Source organism: Strix aluco, chromosome 18 (genome assembly GCF_031877795.1).
Source record: "Strix aluco isolate bStrAlu1 chromosome 18, bStrAlu1.hap1, whole genome shotgun sequence".
In the NCBI taxonomy this organism is placed as follows: Eukaryota; Metazoa; Chordata; class Aves; order Strigiformes; family Strigidae; genus Strix; species Strix aluco.
The window spans coordinates 2,997,673-3,016,400 of NC_133948.1; the positions used below are offsets into that span (position 1 = coordinate 2,997,673).

General features: G+C 45.6%; 2 protein-coding genes across 7 annotated transcripts in view; both read left to right on the forward strand.

Moving 5' to 3' along the window:
* CLIP1 (CAP-Gly domain containing linker protein 1) overlaps positions 1–5,261 on the forward strand; it is an 84,104-nt gene extending 78,843 nt beyond the window's left edge. For 3 of the 4 annotated variants that reach the window (XM_074844354.1, XM_074844355.1, XM_074844356.1), the window contains 3 exons: positions 3,132–3,249; positions 3,527–3,686; positions 4,459–5,261. In XM_074844354.1, the coding sequence (XP_074700455.1) occupies positions 3,132–3,249; positions 3,527–3,686; positions 4,459–4,565 (385 nt within the window). In that variant the 3' untranslated portion in view covers positions 4,566–5,261. The remainder of the gene's footprint in view (positions 1–3,131; positions 3,250–3,526; positions 3,687–4,458) is intronic. The other variant, XM_074844359.1, reaches the window with a different exon arrangement.
* A 2,706-nt stretch (positions 5,262–7,967) lies between these two features.
* Positions 7,968–18,014, forward strand: VPS33A (VPS33A core subunit of CORVET and HOPS complexes). Of its 3 annotated transcripts, none has more exons than XR_012625632.1 (13): positions 7,968–8,106; positions 8,206–8,271; positions 8,379–8,623; positions 8,991–9,180; positions 9,945–10,061; positions 10,773–10,947; positions 11,629–11,822; positions 13,578–13,704; positions 13,886–13,953; positions 14,522–14,659; positions 15,058–15,195; positions 15,310–15,525; positions 16,123–16,305. XR_012625632.1 is itself a non-coding variant. In XM_074843979.1 (13 exons), the coding sequence occupies exons 1-13, from the start codon at positions 8,005–8,007 to the stop codon at positions 16,314–16,316; spliced, it is 1,923 nt and encodes a 640-aa protein (XP_074700080.1). In that variant the 5' UTR covers positions 7,968–8,004; the 3' UTR covers positions 16,317–18,014. The 3 variants fall into 3 exon arrangements, 2 of the variants coding, with proteins under 2 accessions (XP_074700080.1, XP_074700082.1); XM_074843979.1 differs by having other exon boundaries at positions 15,357–15,525; positions 16,123–18,014; XM_074843981.1 differs by having other exon boundaries at positions 8,379–8,506; positions 15,357–15,525; positions 16,123–18,014.
* The last annotated feature ends 714 nt before the right edge of the window (positions 18,015–18,728 follow it).

Below are 18,728 nucleotides of genomic sequence, written 5' to 3' on the forward strand. Positions count from 1 at the left end.
AATTATTTTTTTTTTAAGTAAAGTTGTTGTACATATTTTGGCTGCCTTTGTCCCTTGGTGTCTTGCTTTTGTTTTGTAAAATACTCAGCTATATATATATATATATATATTTAAAAAAAGTCTATATTTTTTACCAAAACAGAAAAGCCCCTTGGTGCAAATTTAGTTCTTCCTTACAGTATTTTCCATTTCTACTCCATGTTTCTAACATGTGGTTCTTGTTATCTTGCATTTTTAAAGCTTGCCCAGTAACACTTTAAGGTATTTGCTTCATTCTTAGAATTTCTTATTTTTGTAGTAAGGGAAGAATCTGGGTGATTTTTATTTTTTTTATGTTAAAACAAAACAAAAACCTCTCTCTCCCATGACTTACACACACTGTTCAAAATGTGGTTTAACCTCCTCAAGAAAGTGAAATTTTAAAATGGCTTGTGAAATGACAAAGTAATTTTTATTGTTGGGGTTTTTTTAATCCCTGCTGGCAAGCAGGTATTTTGGACTTGAATTGGCAGGGGAAAAGTTTAAGTTCACCAGATCAATTTCCTTTTTTTTTTTTTCTCCTGATAAATAAATAGTTTCCACAAGATTTTTCTTGCAAGTTATCAGTACGTAGTTATTTCACATTCAACATATGCTCCTTACATTTACTCTCCCTCGTATGAATCATACTACGAACGATGCAGAAGCTGAGAGCATCAGTGGGGTAGACTCAGCTGATGCTGGAAGTGAACTGCGATCCACGCTTACGTATAAGTAGTGACATATACCTACTATATTTGTAAGTTTTCCAGTTTCAACATTTTAGAGGGCCTCCAACTGGTGCTGTAAAGCATCTTTCCCAGAGAGACTGCCCTGTGAAAGAAAAAAACAATGCTACATTACAGGGACCTTTTTCCCCCTCTTGTTTTCTCTTCTCTTTTCTTCCCTTGTTTCTCTCCCCTTGTGTTACAGCATTCTTAACTCCTATATTGAATTTGTAAATATGTATTTATATGCTCACAAACCGTTTGCCTTTTTCAACCCCCTAAATGCTTGTGGTGGTTGAAACCAAGCCCACTAAATGGCAAGTTAACCATGTTTGTACAAAAGCATGTGTTTGGTCTTGATCTCTAAGATAAAGATCTGACCAAAAAGTGGAAACATCAGCTAAATAACAAGCTCTCGAACGTGAGATGAGTCACTGGGGTTTCCATCTGCCCTTGTACAGCTGCGTGTATAGCAAAGGGAAGCCCGGGTGTGTCTCAGGTACGGCAGAGCTTGTGAGCAGCAACTTCCAGATGTACTTTCCAGTAAAGGCTGGATTTGCAGCTCTGTGGATTGGAGAGGGCAGCTGCGCTCTGTCAGCAGCATCCCAAGCATTGGTGGCACATTTCTTTCCCACACCACCGCCCTGCGCTTTTGATCCAATTCAGCAAAGCATTTAAAAACAACATGGGTTAGGCTGGAGCACGTGTGTGACCCTGCTGAAGAACGCAGAGAGTGCTGTCACGCTTTGAGGGCTTTGCTGAATCAGGGCTGGCGAGGAGACCTGCTAAATGCCGTTGCTCTTTGGGGTTTTATTAACAGGAGTATAACTTGTATTTGAAGGCAAGTTCGTGCAGTCTGCAATTCGTTGTGTTTCTGCTTATATTAATTCTCTCATTGTAAAAATATACCCAAACCAAAATCAACCTTTTGGTTCTTGTTTGGTAGCTGCATCAGCTTTTCTAAACCCCAGATTCTCCACTTGCTGCTTCCATTCCCAAGTATAATCTTAACAATGAAAGAATTGCATTAATTGTGCTCTCATTGTTGAGTTTCCTATTTATCTCGAGTCGGTGAGATTTATTGTATTTCATGGTCTGGGTATCGTGGCTCTCACTAACTGTAGATACGAAAACTTTTCCGTTTGAACTTAACAGCTGTCCCCTACTTACCGAGCATCGTCACACAAGGACGCACTCTGCTCGATCCCTTCAACAGTCCTAAGAGAGTGTAATTTGGTTTAATTACTTAAATGACATCGTTACGTCGCTTGGGATCTTTGAAGTCTTGGCTACTTCCTGCTTTTTGTGTAGTGGGTACGCACTCAGGTAGCCTCGTTTGGCTTCAGCGCTCTCAGCTAGTAAGAAGCAGCTCATGGCCGTGGCAGTGCGACCGTGATCCTCCAAACTGAGATGTACGGAATTGCCCAGGAAACTGCCTACACCTGCAGGAGCTCGGAGAGTTGAGAGCTGCTGGGCACTGCTTGGTGCTCTGAAATGCGAGATTCTCTTCTAGAAAAGTAAAAATAGATTTTGGAGTAACAATTTATTTTTTTTTAAACAAAAACCTTTCAGCTTGTAAGGAACTGCTGTAGCAATAGTCCTCGCATCAGAGGACAGTTACTCCTCTGTGTGTATTCTGTGACCTATCAGGAAGACTCGTTAGTGCCCGTGTGGGGATGTCATAGCTGGGATGCTTGAAGATCACTGTCAGGACAGGGCTTGTAGGCAGAAGTCGTGTCTCTTATTAGATCAGCTGAAGAGGTTGGGAGAACTGGACATACGTACACAGAAGGGGTTTGTGCCTGCTCTGGAGGAGCTCTTTTTTAACCCTTCTTCTAAGAAATAAACCAAATCCCACATGGTTTTGTGCTGAAACAGTAGTTACTGAAGGCCCAGAAACTTCAAAGTATGTTTTTCAGGAAATAATGTTACTGAAATTAGTGAGGACCAGCTGATATTTCCAGCATCATCCATGCTTTGCATGACAACTTGTATAATGAGCTTTGCATGTATGTTTTGTTGCTTGTTAATAATTTTCCAGAAGTAACAAAACTCTGAAGTTAGGTTTTGTGGAACATTGTGCAACATGTTTGTTTATCCTGTATCTCCCCAGTCTATTAACTTGCTTCTTTAAATTCAAATGGATACGATGATATGCAGATTCTGGCATGTACTACCTAGGTAAAGTTTTTGCTTTGTTTCCACAGTTGTAACATCTGAAATATTTATACATATATAAAATCTTAGTCAAGTACAGAATTGAAATTTGCTTTTTAAGAACCACTTCTTACAGTAGTCTAATACTTGAAATTAAATTAAACTTCTTCAGGCGATACAAGAATCTATTCTTTCGATGATTTCTGGTTGTATTTGGTTTTCTTTTAGAGAATCAACATTAAAAAAAGAAATTGATGAAGAGAGAGCATCTTTACAAAAATCCATCAGTGTTACTAGTGCCTTGATCACACAAAAAGATGAGGAACTGGAAAAACTCAGAAATGAGGTAAATGAGAAACAATGGGATGATTCTTAATTTCAGATTAAGTTATGGCTAGAAGCATATAGCTTTGTATGGTTGCTACTGAAGAGCTGCCAAATTCTTTTTCTCTATTAATTTAGCATAGTTAAACCTTAGAATTAAATCTTTATGTATCCCTGCCTACTTAGGTGACTTCTAGCTTGTCTTTTTGGCAGCTGTTTAGCCTTCACCACTAAGGATGTTGCCTTGGTGCTGTGAGTTCATTCTGGAAGGCCTAAGCATTCTCAAATAATTCTTACAGATCACGGTGCTCCGTGGAGAAAACGCTTCTGCAAAAACCTTGCAGTCAGTGGTTAAGTCACTGGAGTCTGATAAATTGAAACTTGAGGAAAAGGTGAAGAACTTGGAGCAAAAACTCAAGGAAAACAACGAACAGCCTTTAACTGTATCTAGCTCCTCAGGTAAAAGGGAGACCCTCGTTACTGCCTCTGTGCCTTCAGCTTTAATCTTGTAGATTTTTGCCAATTGTTAACCAGATAGTTAAAAGGAGGTTTAACTAACTGAACCTCCCAAGAAAAGTGACTTTCCTGTTGCAGGACACACATAAGACTTGAATGAAGGAAAACATCTGACCAGCTGCAAAATGTGACCAGCTGCCAACACTGCCAGTTAACCCCATTTACACCGGGGTGGGGGCAGTTTGACTTGAAATGAAACGTGCATAAGCCAGAAAACTTCATCCTGCTCATGGTGTGGCTTCTGTGCAAGGGCCTCTCTTAGACTGGTTCTGGTTTTCCTTGCTGTAAAGTAGCGTGTAGGCATCGTAATAAAACCACCTGCCTGAGCGCCAGCCTGGGAATCCCACATTTTAGACACTTGTGCTTGAGCTTCATAAGCTTCGTGTCACTGCAGCCTCATTTCTCAACAGAGGAGCCTTCCTCTGCAGATCTGGGGATGTTAGCTGTCCCCTATACATACATTTTTTGTATTTTAATAACTAACATGCAGTATTGAATATGCTTCTGTCATGCAGTGGTCAAAAAAATTCCCCAAAGTCGCCCTTACCGAAGCTTATACCGAGTGATTAGAAAGCAGCGAGAATAAGACGTTTTGGAGATTAGAGGCTATTATATTACATTATTTCAGTCTCTGACTAAGCCGTTGTGTGATTCATCATTTAGATTACTGGATACTTACACCTTGTTTGGTTTTGTTGTTTTATTTTCTTTAAAGGTGACATTGCTGCTAATCTACTTCAAGATGAAATTGCAAAAGAGAAGCAGGTATTTGATCTGAAACATCAGCATGCTAAAACAGCTGTGTGTCTGCAGGCAAAGTGACATATTTTTCAAGCGAAAGTTCCTATCAGATTTTGTAGATCAGGATTATAATGGGCAGATTTATCTTGTAAACTGGTTCTGGAGGGAAATATGAATGATTGTAAATGTTAAGAATCAAGTGATGAGCGATACTGGAGAAATAGTTCCAGTTACTGGAACATGAGGAAGCAAACAGGAAAGCAGGGGTGGCAGGTTTTGGCTTGCAGCCTGTTGGTGCGGTGCAGCCCAGCAGAGCACGCTCACAAACTGCTCCTTGGCTTTTCCAAAGGCTTCTGGGGTGTGACCTTGAACCTGTGGTACTTGCCATCTTGGAGAAATGGGCTACCTGAGCTCCTGTGCTACTTCTGAGCAGTTGAAAATACTGATCTTTGCTGCTGCTTAACTGCAGAACTTCACCCAGAATGAAGCAGAATTGGCAGCAACAGAGCAAGGAATTTGCTCAGTTAGCATGTGCTTGGTAACAGGAAAAATGTGTCAAAGAGTATGATAACCATAGTGAACATGTGAAGCACAGCAGCAGGCAGCCTGAGGAAACACAGAATAGAAGCACCTTTTGTTTGTTATAAAAGTCCTTGTTAGATCACTAGTGTCAGTCATGTCGATTAAAAAATGTCCTTCCTAGTCTGTACAGAGATCAGAAATAATGTAATTAACAGACACCAATCTTCTTCTGTTTTTCTGCCTCCTTGAATTCACCTGCTGATGGCAACCCTTCCTTCCAATCAGCACGAGGTTTGTTCCACTTCTTGCCTTCCTTTATTTCACTCACTGTTAATTAGCCAGGTGTTACTTAATGACATTCAGCAGCGCTGCTGCAGCGCTGGCTTGCCAGTCTCCGTGGCTCTGGCTTTGGGAGATGCCACCAGGTGTGTCCCCTCCAGGACAGCTCCGAGAGCGCCCACCAGAGCTGCGGGTTCGGAGGAACAGAGACGCTGGTTCTGATCAGAATCTACAACTGGATTTATGCTCAGAATGGAGTATTAGACAAAGAACCTGATCGATCAGTGGTGGGTTGAGACCCACCGACGTCTCAGGCGTGTTGGCTGGGTAGAACTGCCTGGCTCCCTGGCCAGAAATCGCACGGAGGGTCTCGGGGGTCCTTTGGGAAGTTCCCATCCCTCGTTCTCAGTGTCCCCGGGTGCTCTCTAATACAGTGATCCAGCGCTGAGAGTGAATGCAGATCTGCCCATGTCAGTTTGAGGGTTATTCCTTTGTTGCTGGCTTTCTCTGAAGTGCTGTCCTCAACCTGCTGACTGTCCTTGTTCTTGACTATCATAGATTGACTTCCTGAATTCAGTGATTGTAGATCTGCAAAGGAGAAACGAAGAATTGAACTCGAAAATACAAAGAATGTGTGAAGCAGCCCTCAATGGCAATGAAGAGGAGATAAATAACTATGACAGGTATAAATCCTAAAGGAAAACCTTGGCTCGTGTTTGGGGAGCTGGTGGTAGCGGTCAGTTCTGTCAACTGCACAATGCACCAGCCTGATTTCAGCTCTCAGGAAGGACAAATGTAGCTTTCTCTTGAATTTAGGGGGATTGAAGCCAGCCTTTGTTTAGGTCCGTTACTCCGGTGTACCTGGTGGTGCAGAGTGATCCTCTGTAGTTAGCGATCACGAACGCCGATGTATCGTAACCTATTTGTTGTTGGGTTTGGTTGAGTTTGGCCCTTTCTGAATTAAGGAGAAGAGTCTTGGCTCTCCAGAGGCCGGTAGCTGCACTGAGATGGGGAGATCCAGTCCAGAGAAACAGAACTAAAACCTATTTGTTATACTGTGACTTCAGCTCTCTTCTATAGAGGGAAAAGAGAAATTAGGGTACATGTGTTTCTTTTTAAAATAATGTCTGTATTTGTGCAGATATTTACACAAACAGAGCACTTTGTTTAGTAAATATTATAGTATGAGGGAATAGGGAGGTACTGCAAGGCAGCTGAGATGTCAGATCTTCAGAAGGGCTTTTGTAATTATCTGTTTGTGTTGACCACCGTGGTGTTTCCTCGGTCTCAAGAATGACGAGCCAGCTTATCAGGCGGGGCAGGGGAGCAGGCCTTTCTCCTTTAGGAGGGAGAAGGACCCTGTTTGACTTGCGCTGGTGCTGATCTTGCAGTGAGGAAGAAAGCCTGTCAAAGAAGAAACCTCGTCTCTTCTGCGATATCTGCGGCTGCTTTGATCTTCACGACACTGAAGACTGTCCGACGCAGGCGCAGATGCTGGAGGAGCCGCCGCACTCGGCGTACCACGGCAGCAGGAGAGAGGAACGTCCCTACTGCGATACCTGCGAGATGTTCGGGCACTGGACGGCCGACTGCAACGACGACGAGACCTTCTAAGGCCCCGCACGGCCGGGAGGACGGACTGTCTCTGCGCACTGATCGGACGATTTATACCACCAGCATTTGTGTGTGCTGAATGTCAGGAAAAGGGACAGCGTTTCTTGACCCCCTCGCTCCCATTCCCCTTGATAAATATTTTGCTCCTCCACTAATAAATACCCTCTCTCCCTTTAATAAACTTAAGTGAAAATATAAATAAATGATTTAACAAATGACTTTATGCTATTTCTTCCCAGGATCTGGGTTTGGTCCTACTCTTAACAAGAAATGCCCCCGTGCTGTTGCATCTGTTGATGGGAAAACATGTATAGGAACGAAGCACTATAGTTATATTAAAGCTTATTTAAATACCTTAAAATTATGCTGTTAATTTTCATATTTGCACTAAACCATTTTAAGGCTGAATTTGTACATTTAGATTTTTAAGCTTTTTTTGACACTGGACTGGGTTGAGAAATGTTTCATCTTTCTCTTCATTTACTCATTTGATTGTGATTTCACTCAGTGAACGTGAGCTCGGGGTTGCAGTGTGACAACAGTGTGAAACATGAAATCATGAAGCAGGTAAGAAACGGAGCTGCTGTGGGGGTTTTTTTAGAAACCTGTATGCTGTGGCACACCTGAAACAGTTTGTGGGACATCGTTTTTGCATCCTTTCAGCTTCTATATAGTGTGTGTGTGGTGTGTGTGTGTGTATATATGCATATATATATTAAAGTTATATTTTGGAAAAAAAAAAGCTGTGTTTTTGTTGGTATCTTTCTGTTCGGTTAAGAAGGTAACGGGCTCTGTGTGAGGACAAACCCTACGGCTGCGCTGTAAGTAAATAGAAATAAAACCGCCGGCAGCGTTGTGGGATGTTGTCACTAACGCTTTACGCTTTCGGTAACGGCCGCCGGTCGTCGCTGGCGTCCCAAAGCCGGTGGAAGAGGGAACACCTGGGGCCGAAGAGGCGGGGGTTGGCGCCCGCCGGGGGGCGCTGTGCCCGCCGGGGCTGCCCGCGCCGCTCACCCGCGGCCTCTCGCTGCGCGGCTCCGCCCGCGGCCGTCACGTGGCGCGCGTCAGGTGACGGCCGGTGTCACGTGGCGGCGGCGGGACAGCGATGGCGGCGCACCTGAGCTCGGGGCGCGTCAACCTGACGGCGCTGCGGGAGGCGGGGCGGAGGGAGCTGCGCGAGTTCCTCGACAAGTGCGCGGGGTCCAAGGTGGGACCGGGGCGGGGCGGGGCGGGGGGACACAACGGCGGGGATGGGGGGGCGCTGCCCGGCGGGGCCCGGGCCTGACAACTCTGCCCCTTCCCGCAGGCGATCGTGTGGGACGAGTACCTGACCGGGCCGTTCGGGCTGATCGCGCAGTACTCGCTGCTGAAGGTAAACGGCGGGGGCGGGCGGCGGCCCCTCGGGCGCTGGTCCCGCCGGTGCCGGGCCTTGGCACCGGAGCTCCCCGCGGCTGGCTGACGCCCTTTGCCTCTGCGTAGGAACATGAGGTGGAAAAGATGTTCACGCTGAAGCCGGGCCGCCTGCCCCAGGCGGACGTCAAGAACATCATCTTCTTTGTCAGGCCCAAGCTGGAGCTGATGGACATCATCACCGACAACGTGCTCCGGTACCGCGGGGGAGGGCGGCGGCTGCGCGGGGGCCACTCGTGGGTCTCCTCCTGGGAGCCGGTTCGGCGGTTGGTCACGTCTGGGCTGAAACGGGCAACTCCGTGCAGACACCGACGGTGCGGCCGCTCTGGGGGGTCGAGTGGCCCTGGGAAGGGAGGGGGGTTTGCACTTCGGCTGGCGATGCAGAGGGTGCGTTCCTCATTAAGAATCCTTCTAATTAGCTGGAATGAGTCACGCTTTGATTGCCCCTCCTTTTGGGAACCGCAGGAAAACCAAGTCACGGTGCTCTGGTTTCAGACCTGTGGCTGGGGATGGGTACAGCTGGGTAAAAAATATTCTGAAATACAGTGCTAGGAACGGAAGTCGGCACTAACAACCGAGCGCGGCGTTCCTATTTCCTCTGAGTTCAGTGCCCCCAGCCCCTGCTGCTTCCCTGCGCAGCCGAGTTACTGTTTGCTGTGCTCCTGCCTGTGACTCTTCCAGGGAAGACAGAGGCCGTTCTCCGCAGAGGGACTTCCACATCCTCTTCGTGCCGCGCCGCAGCCTGCTCTGCGAGCAGTGGCTGAAGGAGCAGGGCGTGCTGGGGTCCTTCATCCACCGAGAGCAGTACAGCCTGGACCTGATACCCTTCGACGGAGACCTGCTCTCCATGGAGTCCGAGAGCGCCTTCAAGGTAAGGGCTCGGCTCGGAGGGAGAACGCTGTGTGTTTTTGTGCTGGCTGTTGGTGTTTGGTACAGAGGCCCTCAGAAGGTTTTTTGGCAGAGCAAGTGTGGCTCGATCCTGAGCCTCAACTTCCCTGTGTGTTATTCTGAGTAAAGGCTGAAGGGACAATCACTACACCGAGCTGCACCCCGGTTCTTCCAGCTTTAACTGCTGGTGTTATTTTCACAAATCGAGCATTCATGAGGCTTAAAATCCTCAGTGGTTACAAAGAGCCAGCACAGTCTGTCCGTACGCGGCCAAAGAGCCGTGTACAACGGCTGACGCTGCACGTTAAGCCGTGCTGGGAATTAACAGCTGTCACATACCAGCTGTGTATCCTGTTTTCTCAGAGTGCTGTGTCTGGACACAGAAAGCTTGAAGAGTTTCTTTGGCCATCTCTGCCTTATTAAGCGTAGCCCAGAGGATGCATCAGGGCTTGCAGCTGCCTGTCAGCAGCCATGGCGAGGTGCTGTGTGCTCAGATTGGCCTAATTAGAGTCGCTTTCTGGCTTTTACTCGTCTCCATCAAACTGGGAGTAGCGTGTGGCGTTCAGAAATACTAGTGTCTGGTTTGGTCAAATGAGTTGACATAGTAACAGCACAGGTACATATTTGCCAACAGCCATAGTTTTTCCCCAGCCCGTGTCTTCTCTGAGCTGTTCACACAGACCACGTTCCGTGGAAGCAGGTGTGTGGGACCGACACCTTCCATCGGGAATCCTTCTCGTTGTTTAGGAATGTTACCTGGAGAGCGACCAGACCAGTCTGTACCACGCGGCAAAGGGGCTGATGACACTGCAGGCTCTCTACGGAACCATCCCGCAGATTTTTGGGAAGGGCGAGTGTGCTCGGGTGAGGCAAATGTTGCTGCTGAACAAATGCATCGTGTTCTTTGGAACTGCCTTAAGGAGCGTTTGGTTAAATGCACATGTGGGTTTTTTGAATCCAGCCACGGACCCTTCTTGTCATACTGGAATTTCACGGTCACGGCCATCAGGTCTTTGTCATCTTTGGCCAAAAGAACAGTCTTTGCTGTTCCATAAGTCTTCCTGTCAGGAGGATTTACCTGATTTTATATGCTTTTTGCTCACAGGTGCACTGCCTTTGTGTTTTCAGTTCTTCTTTCAGTGGAGTTTTAACACTTAGCTGCTCTGTTGGTATCAGAAGGCTGAATAAAGCAGGAAATGTGTAACCTACTGCTCATGCCTTTGCTTCTTCATCTCTCCCTATAACTCACCCTTTTTTGTTCTTTCTGATCAACTGACAGTTTAATTGGTACCTTTTGTAATGAGGGGAGTGGCTTGAGATGAACCCAGTGCTTTGGCCACAGTCACTGTCTTGCAGAGCTGCAGAGAGCAGCAGAGGACTCTTTTTTTCTTTTTTTTTTTTTTTTTTTGGTCTTGTCCTGCCCCCATCTGTCAGCTGGTTCATACCTCTTGCCATTCTCTTCCTTTACACAGGGCTGTGCCCCATCCTTGCATGAGCATGTACTTGTAGGGCCTAGAAGTCAAATCAATCTGTTGTGGCCTGCACCATAACCAGACCAAGGGGATTTATTTTCAGCACGTGGCCAATATGATGATCAGGATGAAGCGCGAGTTCCCTGGAAGCCAGAACTCGATATTTCCCGTCTTTGATACCCTCTTGTTGCTGGACCGCAATGTTGATCTGCTGACGCCGTTAGCTACGCAGCTGACGTACGAAGGGCTGATAGATGAAATCTATGGAATTCAGAACAGTGAGTAGCACCCGGTCAGGGGGGGGTCTGGGGTGCGCTGGAGCGGGTTGCAGTGTGTCAGGTGGGTTTCTGCTTCACTAAATGACTGTGATGTGGGAGCAGCTCACCTAAACTTAGTGTGGGGATGATTCAGTCCCAAGCTAGAGCCCATCAAGATGAGCTCTGGCTCTCTTGCCTACGCAGGGGAGCTGAGCACAGCGTGTGGTTATTGAACAGGCATGTTTTGGATGTTGTCTGGGTGCAGGCAGTGACACGGAGCACGTAGGGTGGGAGTAGAAGTGTTAGGGTATGTCTTCACCCTCCGGCCTGGCTGCCTCACGTGCCACACTGAGGGGATGGGAACGGTCTGTGAAAGGCTATTCAGAGTGTGCTCCTGCTCTTCAGGAGATAGTAAGAAAAACTGCAGAGGCGTTTATGGGTTTTGATCCCTCCTGCTGTACTGAAGACTGGCCAGAAGGCTGCCTCCAAACCTCTTGGAAAGCAGGGTAGCTAGCGCTTGGGTTCTGATCAAGTATGTCTGTGTAGGTCTCTGGGGCTCTCCTTAATTAACACATATGCTTGAGTTGTTTGGGTGATTGCATTAGCTTTGCTGCTCAGAATGGTTCTAGCTCGGGGGTTGTGTTTCCACTCCTGGTGGTGGAGTTCCAGTCCTTAAAAGGGTTATTTCTCTGTATTTGGTAGCTTATGTGAAACTCCCTCCTGAGAAGTTTGCCCCGAAGAAGCAGGGTGATGGTGGGAAAGATCTCCCCACAGAACCCAAGAAGCTCCAGCTGAACTCTGCTGAAGAGCTGTATGCTGAAATCCGAGACAAGAACTTCAATGCTGTGGGGTCAGTGCTGAGCAAGAAAGCCAAGATCATCTCAGCAGCCTTTGAGGTGAGGCCTGTATCCGACTGTGCAGCCCTTGGGTGTTCTTGTCATCAGATAAGTCACAGTCTGCGTTCAGCAGGGCTGTGACTGGCAGCTCGAGCTGTTGCCATGGAAAAAACAGGTAGTCTTCAGAAGCCCCTCCAGCCTCTTCCCCTGTCCTGGGATGAGATCAGCTCCACTTCGACTGCTCTGAGTAGGTGTTGGTCAAATTTCCTCTTAAGAATCCTTCGGTAATGTGGATCCTCTCTTCTCCCCACACCTCTGTTCTGAGGCTTTTCCTATCCTCACTGTTAAAAGCTTGTCTCTGAGTGAGCCTAAACCACATTTCTGCTGTGTGAGCCCATCATTCCCGTAACAGGAATCGCCTTCTTCAGTCTGCAGAACAGGCAGGTGCTGCCTCCCTCTGCAGGAGGCCAGAGCTTAATTTTAGCATTTTGATCAATTCCACTTTGTTGCTGTTGTTAAGTGAAAGGTCCTCTTCCCTTTGTATTCACTGAGGATGCAGAGAAAAGGCTTTGAGAAATAAAACTCCAGCATGTATGTTCATAGTGTATTACAGCTGGCATAAAAAAAAAGAGGAATGTGAAAAAGAGAGTTGTCTTACAGGAGGTTTGAACTGTAAATTCACTCTCACCGTGTCACCTTAGACAAAACTGGAGAGTGCTGTGGGGTGTTTGTGGTTTTGTTTGAAAGCATCCTGTTGGTGATTCATAAAGAAACAGAGATCCCGTATCTCTGCTTTCAGACTTCATGGTGATGCTTGAGAGAACTTGTTACACTGTCTGATTGTATTTCCTTGGGTTTTTTCTTTGCCTCTTCACTTCTGCCACATTTAAGACGAGGTAGCGGTACCTTAACTGAAATGCTGCGTGCTGAGCCTCGTTTCCTAGTAAATATCTATTACTGCAATATTAGTGCTGAAGGTGCTAAAGGTGGATTATTCATACTAGTTGTTAAAAAAAAAAAAAAAGAAATTTAAGAAATTGTCAGAGGTAATAGGTGATAATGAAACAGCAGCATACTGGCAGCAAAGGATTTCTTAAATTGCAGGCTTTGTCATTATCACTGTCCTGCCTGCACTTGCCCGTTTAAATCCATCACATATGTGTCAAATTATTATTATTTTTACTCCAAGTTGCAGCAAGAGCCAAGTAGCGCAGATGAAATACAGACCTGTGGACGACTCTGAGAGCCGAATCTGCACTGTGCTTCATCAGATCCTTGCTCAAAACCTGGGACATTGTACAGCCAGGTGCAGTGAACGGCAGGCTTCGGCTTGCGAGGGGCGCAGACCCTGCCAACCCACTTCCTCAACACCTTTCACTACTGTTTTGAGGGGAAATGTCCCCCCTTCTCTGACTGCATTTACCTAGAGCTCCACGTTTACTGACAGCTAGTAAAGTAATTCATCTCTTCATGAAAAAGGTAGTTTTGCTGGTAGGGAAGCTGAGGAGCAGATAGTGATGGCTGAGTTCAGACAAAGGTGGAGAAAAGTGATTGGCAACACTGGTATAATGGGGAAAAAAAAGTCTTATGATCCTGTTGTATTTTATCCTGCCTCTTCTAATGACCAAAGTGCTGTTAACAGGTAATGCCGTGACTTTAGTATAAGCATTTAAAGTCTTTTGTCTAAAAGGTTGCTTATCTCTAACAGTATCTGCTGTTTGCAGTGAGTACAGTGAAAAACTTTTTCATGATAAAATGATCTAGTTGGTGTTATTAACATGAGCGAGACCTAACCTAAGTGACGGATTTCTGCAGGAAAGACACCACGCGAAAACCGTTGGAGAGATTAAGCAGTTTGTCTCCCAGTTGCCACACATGCAGGCAGCAAGAAGTTCTCTAGCAAACCACACCTCCATTGCAGAACTCATCAAAGACATCACCAGTGAGTACTCGTTGAATAGCCTGACTAATTTAAATATAACAAGATGTGAGACAACTTGGTGGACATCATTCAGCCTGGCAAAAATTGGCTTTGCTCCATCCAGTGCATCTCTGCTGAAATGTTAAATGTAGGAAATAAGCTGTTGGTTGCTGTTGTATTGATTTTCATTCTTTTCCCAAAGCATCTGAAGATTTCTTTGATAATTTAACAGTGGAACAAGAGTTCATGTCTGGAATAGACACAGACAAGGTAAGTAGATAATAACAATTAGTAACTCTTATATCTTAAAAAAAAACCAAAAAACAACATATTTCTTTGGGTTTTTTTCCATTTGGATTTTTTGAGAGGAGACATCTGATCTAGATGATGTCTGTCTCCTTCCAGTGTCAAGGCTGCGAGCTCTCACATGTGTCTCCTTGCACAGTTGCAGTTTTTTCCAAGTGACACGCATTGCTGAACGTGCTCGGGGACGGTGCCGGGCTCCGGTTCTGTCACCGCCTGCAATGCAGAGGTGTCCAGCTGGGGTGCTTTGACTTGTACAGGGACCAGTGGAAGACTGAAGACCGTTAATCAGAATTTTTTCAGCGTGTCAGACAAAGTAGCTCTTGCCTGCGGAACTGACACGCTTTAGAAAGACGCTAGGTGGAACCAGTGCTGGATCCCTGTTTTGCAGACGGTCTTGAGCTGCCTGGAGAGCAGCTGCACCCTCTCTCTTGCTGTTCGGGAGATACCAGGCAAAACTAGATCTTTTTTTTCCAAGTCTTCTAGGCACTTTAAGAGATCTTTAAATAACAGTTTATGTATTTTTCTTTCATAGGTTAACAATTACATTGAAGACTGCATAGCTCAAAAACACCCATTAATCAAGATCTTACGTCTCGTTTGCTTGCAATCTGTATGCAATAGTGGACTGAAGCAGAAGGTTCTGGACCATTACAAAAGGGAGATTCTCCAGGTTGGGCTGTAACTTTTCTGATAAATATTCTGAGAAAATCCACATCAAAGCCTCAGCTCTACCACACCTGAATTCTAGACAGACCCATCTTACACCTGGGTTGTGCTGACTCCCGGAGAGTACAGATGGAGCACTGAGGCTTCTGTTCGGGCTGCGAGCAGTGACTCAGGAGGTGCTTATGTGTGTTTTACAACGTGTAGGTACAGAGAGGTTTATATCAGTGCACTTTTTGCTACCATGATTTAAACACTAAATGAGATACACTCTAGAGAGATCTTAAAACAAAACCAGCTCTTTTAAACTAACATCTTTTGCCTTTTTTTCTTTTTTTTTTTTTTAAACACTCTGGTCATGGATCGTTGACATGGTATTAAAGGTGAATTCTTTGTATATTGCAGACTTATGGCTATGAACATATATTGACCTTAAACAACTTAGAAAAGGCTGGACTCCTGAAACCTCAGACAAGTGGTAGGAATAACTACCCAACAATCAGGAAAACCCTGCGCTTATGGATGGATGATGTTAATGAACAGGTAAACAGATGCCTCAGCAGTGAGCATTACATCTAACGATACAGGATCACGTGCAGACAAAAAACCCTCATAATTTTATTTTGTTTTCATTCTTTCTGTGGTGCTGTTTTGCAGCATGAAGTAGCACTCACCTGCTGCTCGCACTCTGCTCTCTCCTGCAGAACCCCAACGATATCTCCTACGTGTACAGCGGCTACGCTCCGCTGAGCGTACGCCTGGCACAGCTCCTGGCTCGGCCAGGGTGGCGGAGCATAGAGGAGGTTTTAAAGATGCTGCCAGGTCCCCATTTTGAGGAGAGGCAGCAGTTACCTACTGGCCTTCAGAAAAAGCGTAAGTTTTGCTTTGTTTTCCCTTTTTTTAAAGGGAGATGCACCTCTTAGGCTGGAATGAGGCAAACTGAAATCAGAGCTGGCAGAGTCCAGGCATCTGTCTCATCTCCCCGTCCCACTGCAGTATTAGATCTACCTAACCCACTTCTGACCGATAGCTTTCTGGCCTCTTTAAAATGTCCAGTCACATATTTAGCCTGCTATTAATGCACAGCACCAGTGCACTGGAAGTCCTGTAGAGCTGTACATTTGTTTAACTTCTCATCAGAGTACTAAAATAAACCCACCCATACACTGTGATTTTAGTAACATTACTGCACAAAGAAAGTCAGTGTCTGTCTCCTAGTATTAAGCCTGGGCAGGCAGAAGCACATTCTGTGGAGAGACTCCAGAGCTGGGAGTAGATTGCTGGGATTCCCAGGATGCTGGGAGTGCATTTCTGGGCTGCAGTCTGGTATTCCACCCTAGTAGGTTTCTCCTCTAATTCAGCTGCTATCTTTACTTTAGTTTTAGGTCATTTTGAGTTTGACTGACAGTTGGTGGTTAAGAGATGTAAAAATAAAACTAACTCAACCTGTAAATTTCTCTGAATACACAGGTCAGCACGGTGAGAACCGAGTCACGCTGGTGTTCTTCCTGGGAGGTGTAACGTACGCAGAAATTGCTGCACTGAGGTTTCTGTCCCAAATGGAGGATGGAGGCACAGAGTACGTCATTGCCACTACAAAACTCATCAATGGAACAAGTTGGATCAAATCCTTGATGGAAAAACTGGAGCCTGCCCCTTTTTAGGGTCTGTGGCAAGAGACTCAAAGCGAGAGGCCCTGTGTGACACAGGCACGTCAGCTTCTGGTCTTGCGGCACGGCTGCGTGAACGTCAGAGAAACGCGACAGTGAGAGCAGCTCTCCTGAGACCAGCTCGTGATGCGGTTACCCTCACCCCTCTCTGCCCTTGTGTTCCTACTGTTTGCGGAGTTTCCTAGTAGACAAGCAGTGCTGAAGGGCACTAATGGTGGGAGGAGGAGAGATCTCTGCTCATGGTCTGAATTAGCAAACAAGCACTGGGGGAGCAGGGATTTGGCATGGTCCTTCTATTTGGTAGATTGCTTCTTTTTTTTCTTTCGGTTTAGTTCCAGGGGGAGATGTGATGACTTCTTTTTACCCTCCTAAGGTGCTGAGGAGGCAGAATGTTTTCTGTTCCTGATTTCACACCAATATTCCCAGTCTGTCTTTCTCTCTGTGGTACCCAATAGATTCCATTGATGCACTGGATCTGTTTGTCGGAGATCTGTACTGCTGCTGCACCCAGGGTTCAGTTTCCTGCTTGTTGTTCTGGTGGAAGCCAAGAAACTTGTGGTGCCCCAGCTTCAGCACATTCACATCAACGGGCAGCAGCAACAGTACCTAAATTTTCTCACATCCTTGGAAGCTGATTGTACAATGGAAACAGAACTGCTGTAAAGGGGAAGCAGTACCTTTTTTACTGCACTGGTTTAGAAACTTCATGGCACTCAGGCATCCAGAATAATGCACCTGCAGGACCTGCTTAGCCTGCGCTGTGCTGTAGCAGGCTGGCTGTCAGGGTTAGGCCACACTCATGTCCACTGTCCTGCAGGCTTTGGCCACGGCATTCCTTGGGTTTCCTGCAGCAACAGCACTGACTACAACTACAACCACCTGCACCCAATGACCAGGGAGCTGCTTGGGCCTTTTACTTCAATTGCCCTCTGAAGGGAGCGGTGTGAGGTGGCTTGTTTGTGCCCCCTGACTCTGGAAGGCAACTCCAGGCTATGAATGACATCAGTGTGGCAAGAGCTTATGTTTGAAGACGCACAGACACTCCCCACATGGGACTCAGGCCAAGATAGCTACATCAGTGAGCCAGTAAACAGCAGGTTTAAAACAGACACTTTTTTCACCCCCCCCGTTCAGTTTATAAATTGCGGTACTTGCTGCCACAAGCTGTTGTAGAGCTTAAAATTATAAAATGGAATTTTCCACGGTCTTGGTGGCTGGGCCTGGGGTGTTGCTGAGCCAATGTGTGCAAGAGGCAGCTTCTGGCTCCAGAAGACTCAGCCTTGGTCATTGCTAGAGGCTGGGAAGGCAGACCAGGGGTTCTTGCTCATGCCTTGTGCAACCACTGGGGACTCTGTTTCACGCTGCATTTCACTCTTAAATAGTTAAAAACAACTAAGACAAACCACCCCACACCTTAAATCACTCTGTTAGCAAACATTTCTGCTCTTAATTATCCTGCATAATACATATGTCCCAAAAAAACCTTAATTTTTCCAACGTTACAGTTATGACTCTGGATTTCAGTCTGTTTTGTTTTGTAAGATTGAGTTCTGCCAAATCAGCCCCTTCACAGAGCCCCTTTGTCTGTTTAACTGCAGTTGGCTTAATAGAATAAAAATGTATTTAATCTTTTTGTGAAAGCATTTGCTCACTCTCTCTGGAATACAAAAATAAATAAAATAAAACCCTGCACTCTGGTAGCTGTATCCTTCTCCCCCTGCCCAGAGATAACTGAATTACTGAAGTTGAAACTACTTTTCTAACAAATATTTGGATGTCTTTTCTTTAAGTTTCTGCACTAATTACATTCTGTTCTGCCACTTAACATATTACATCAGAAATATCTATGGGATTTCTTGACTTTTAAAGAAAAATATATTTTTAATCATTTGAGACTTTTTACTTCACGTGGGTAGGCAACTTGCAGACTTGTCTTACAGAAACAAAACATGCAGCAACTTTGGCAATGATGCAAGGAGAAAATGTGGATTGCTTTGCTTTACATTATTTCTGCAGCTCCGCTGTAAAGTAGGTAATTTCACAGTATTAAAAAAGAAAATTGAAGTAGCTTTGGATCAAAAATTAAACCAAGAAACTGTGATTCAGTGCAATCCTTACAAAGTGTCCTTGTCTTGGCCTTGATGGTCTTTGTACTATCACAATTTCCTGATGATTTTTTTTTTAAATCTTAAAAATGGAACTAATTGCAATGAATAGCACTGATTGTGCTAGTTTGTGAACTAAGCTCATGACACTTAAAGCTAAACCAGAAGTGACTAAAGGCGAGCACACAAAACATCAATTCAACAGCTTGCTTACCTTTTCACTTGGACCAACAGCTGCGTTTGTTAGTAACACTAGAGGCAAAACTTATTTCAAAAATAGTTTATGCTGGACACTTGGTAA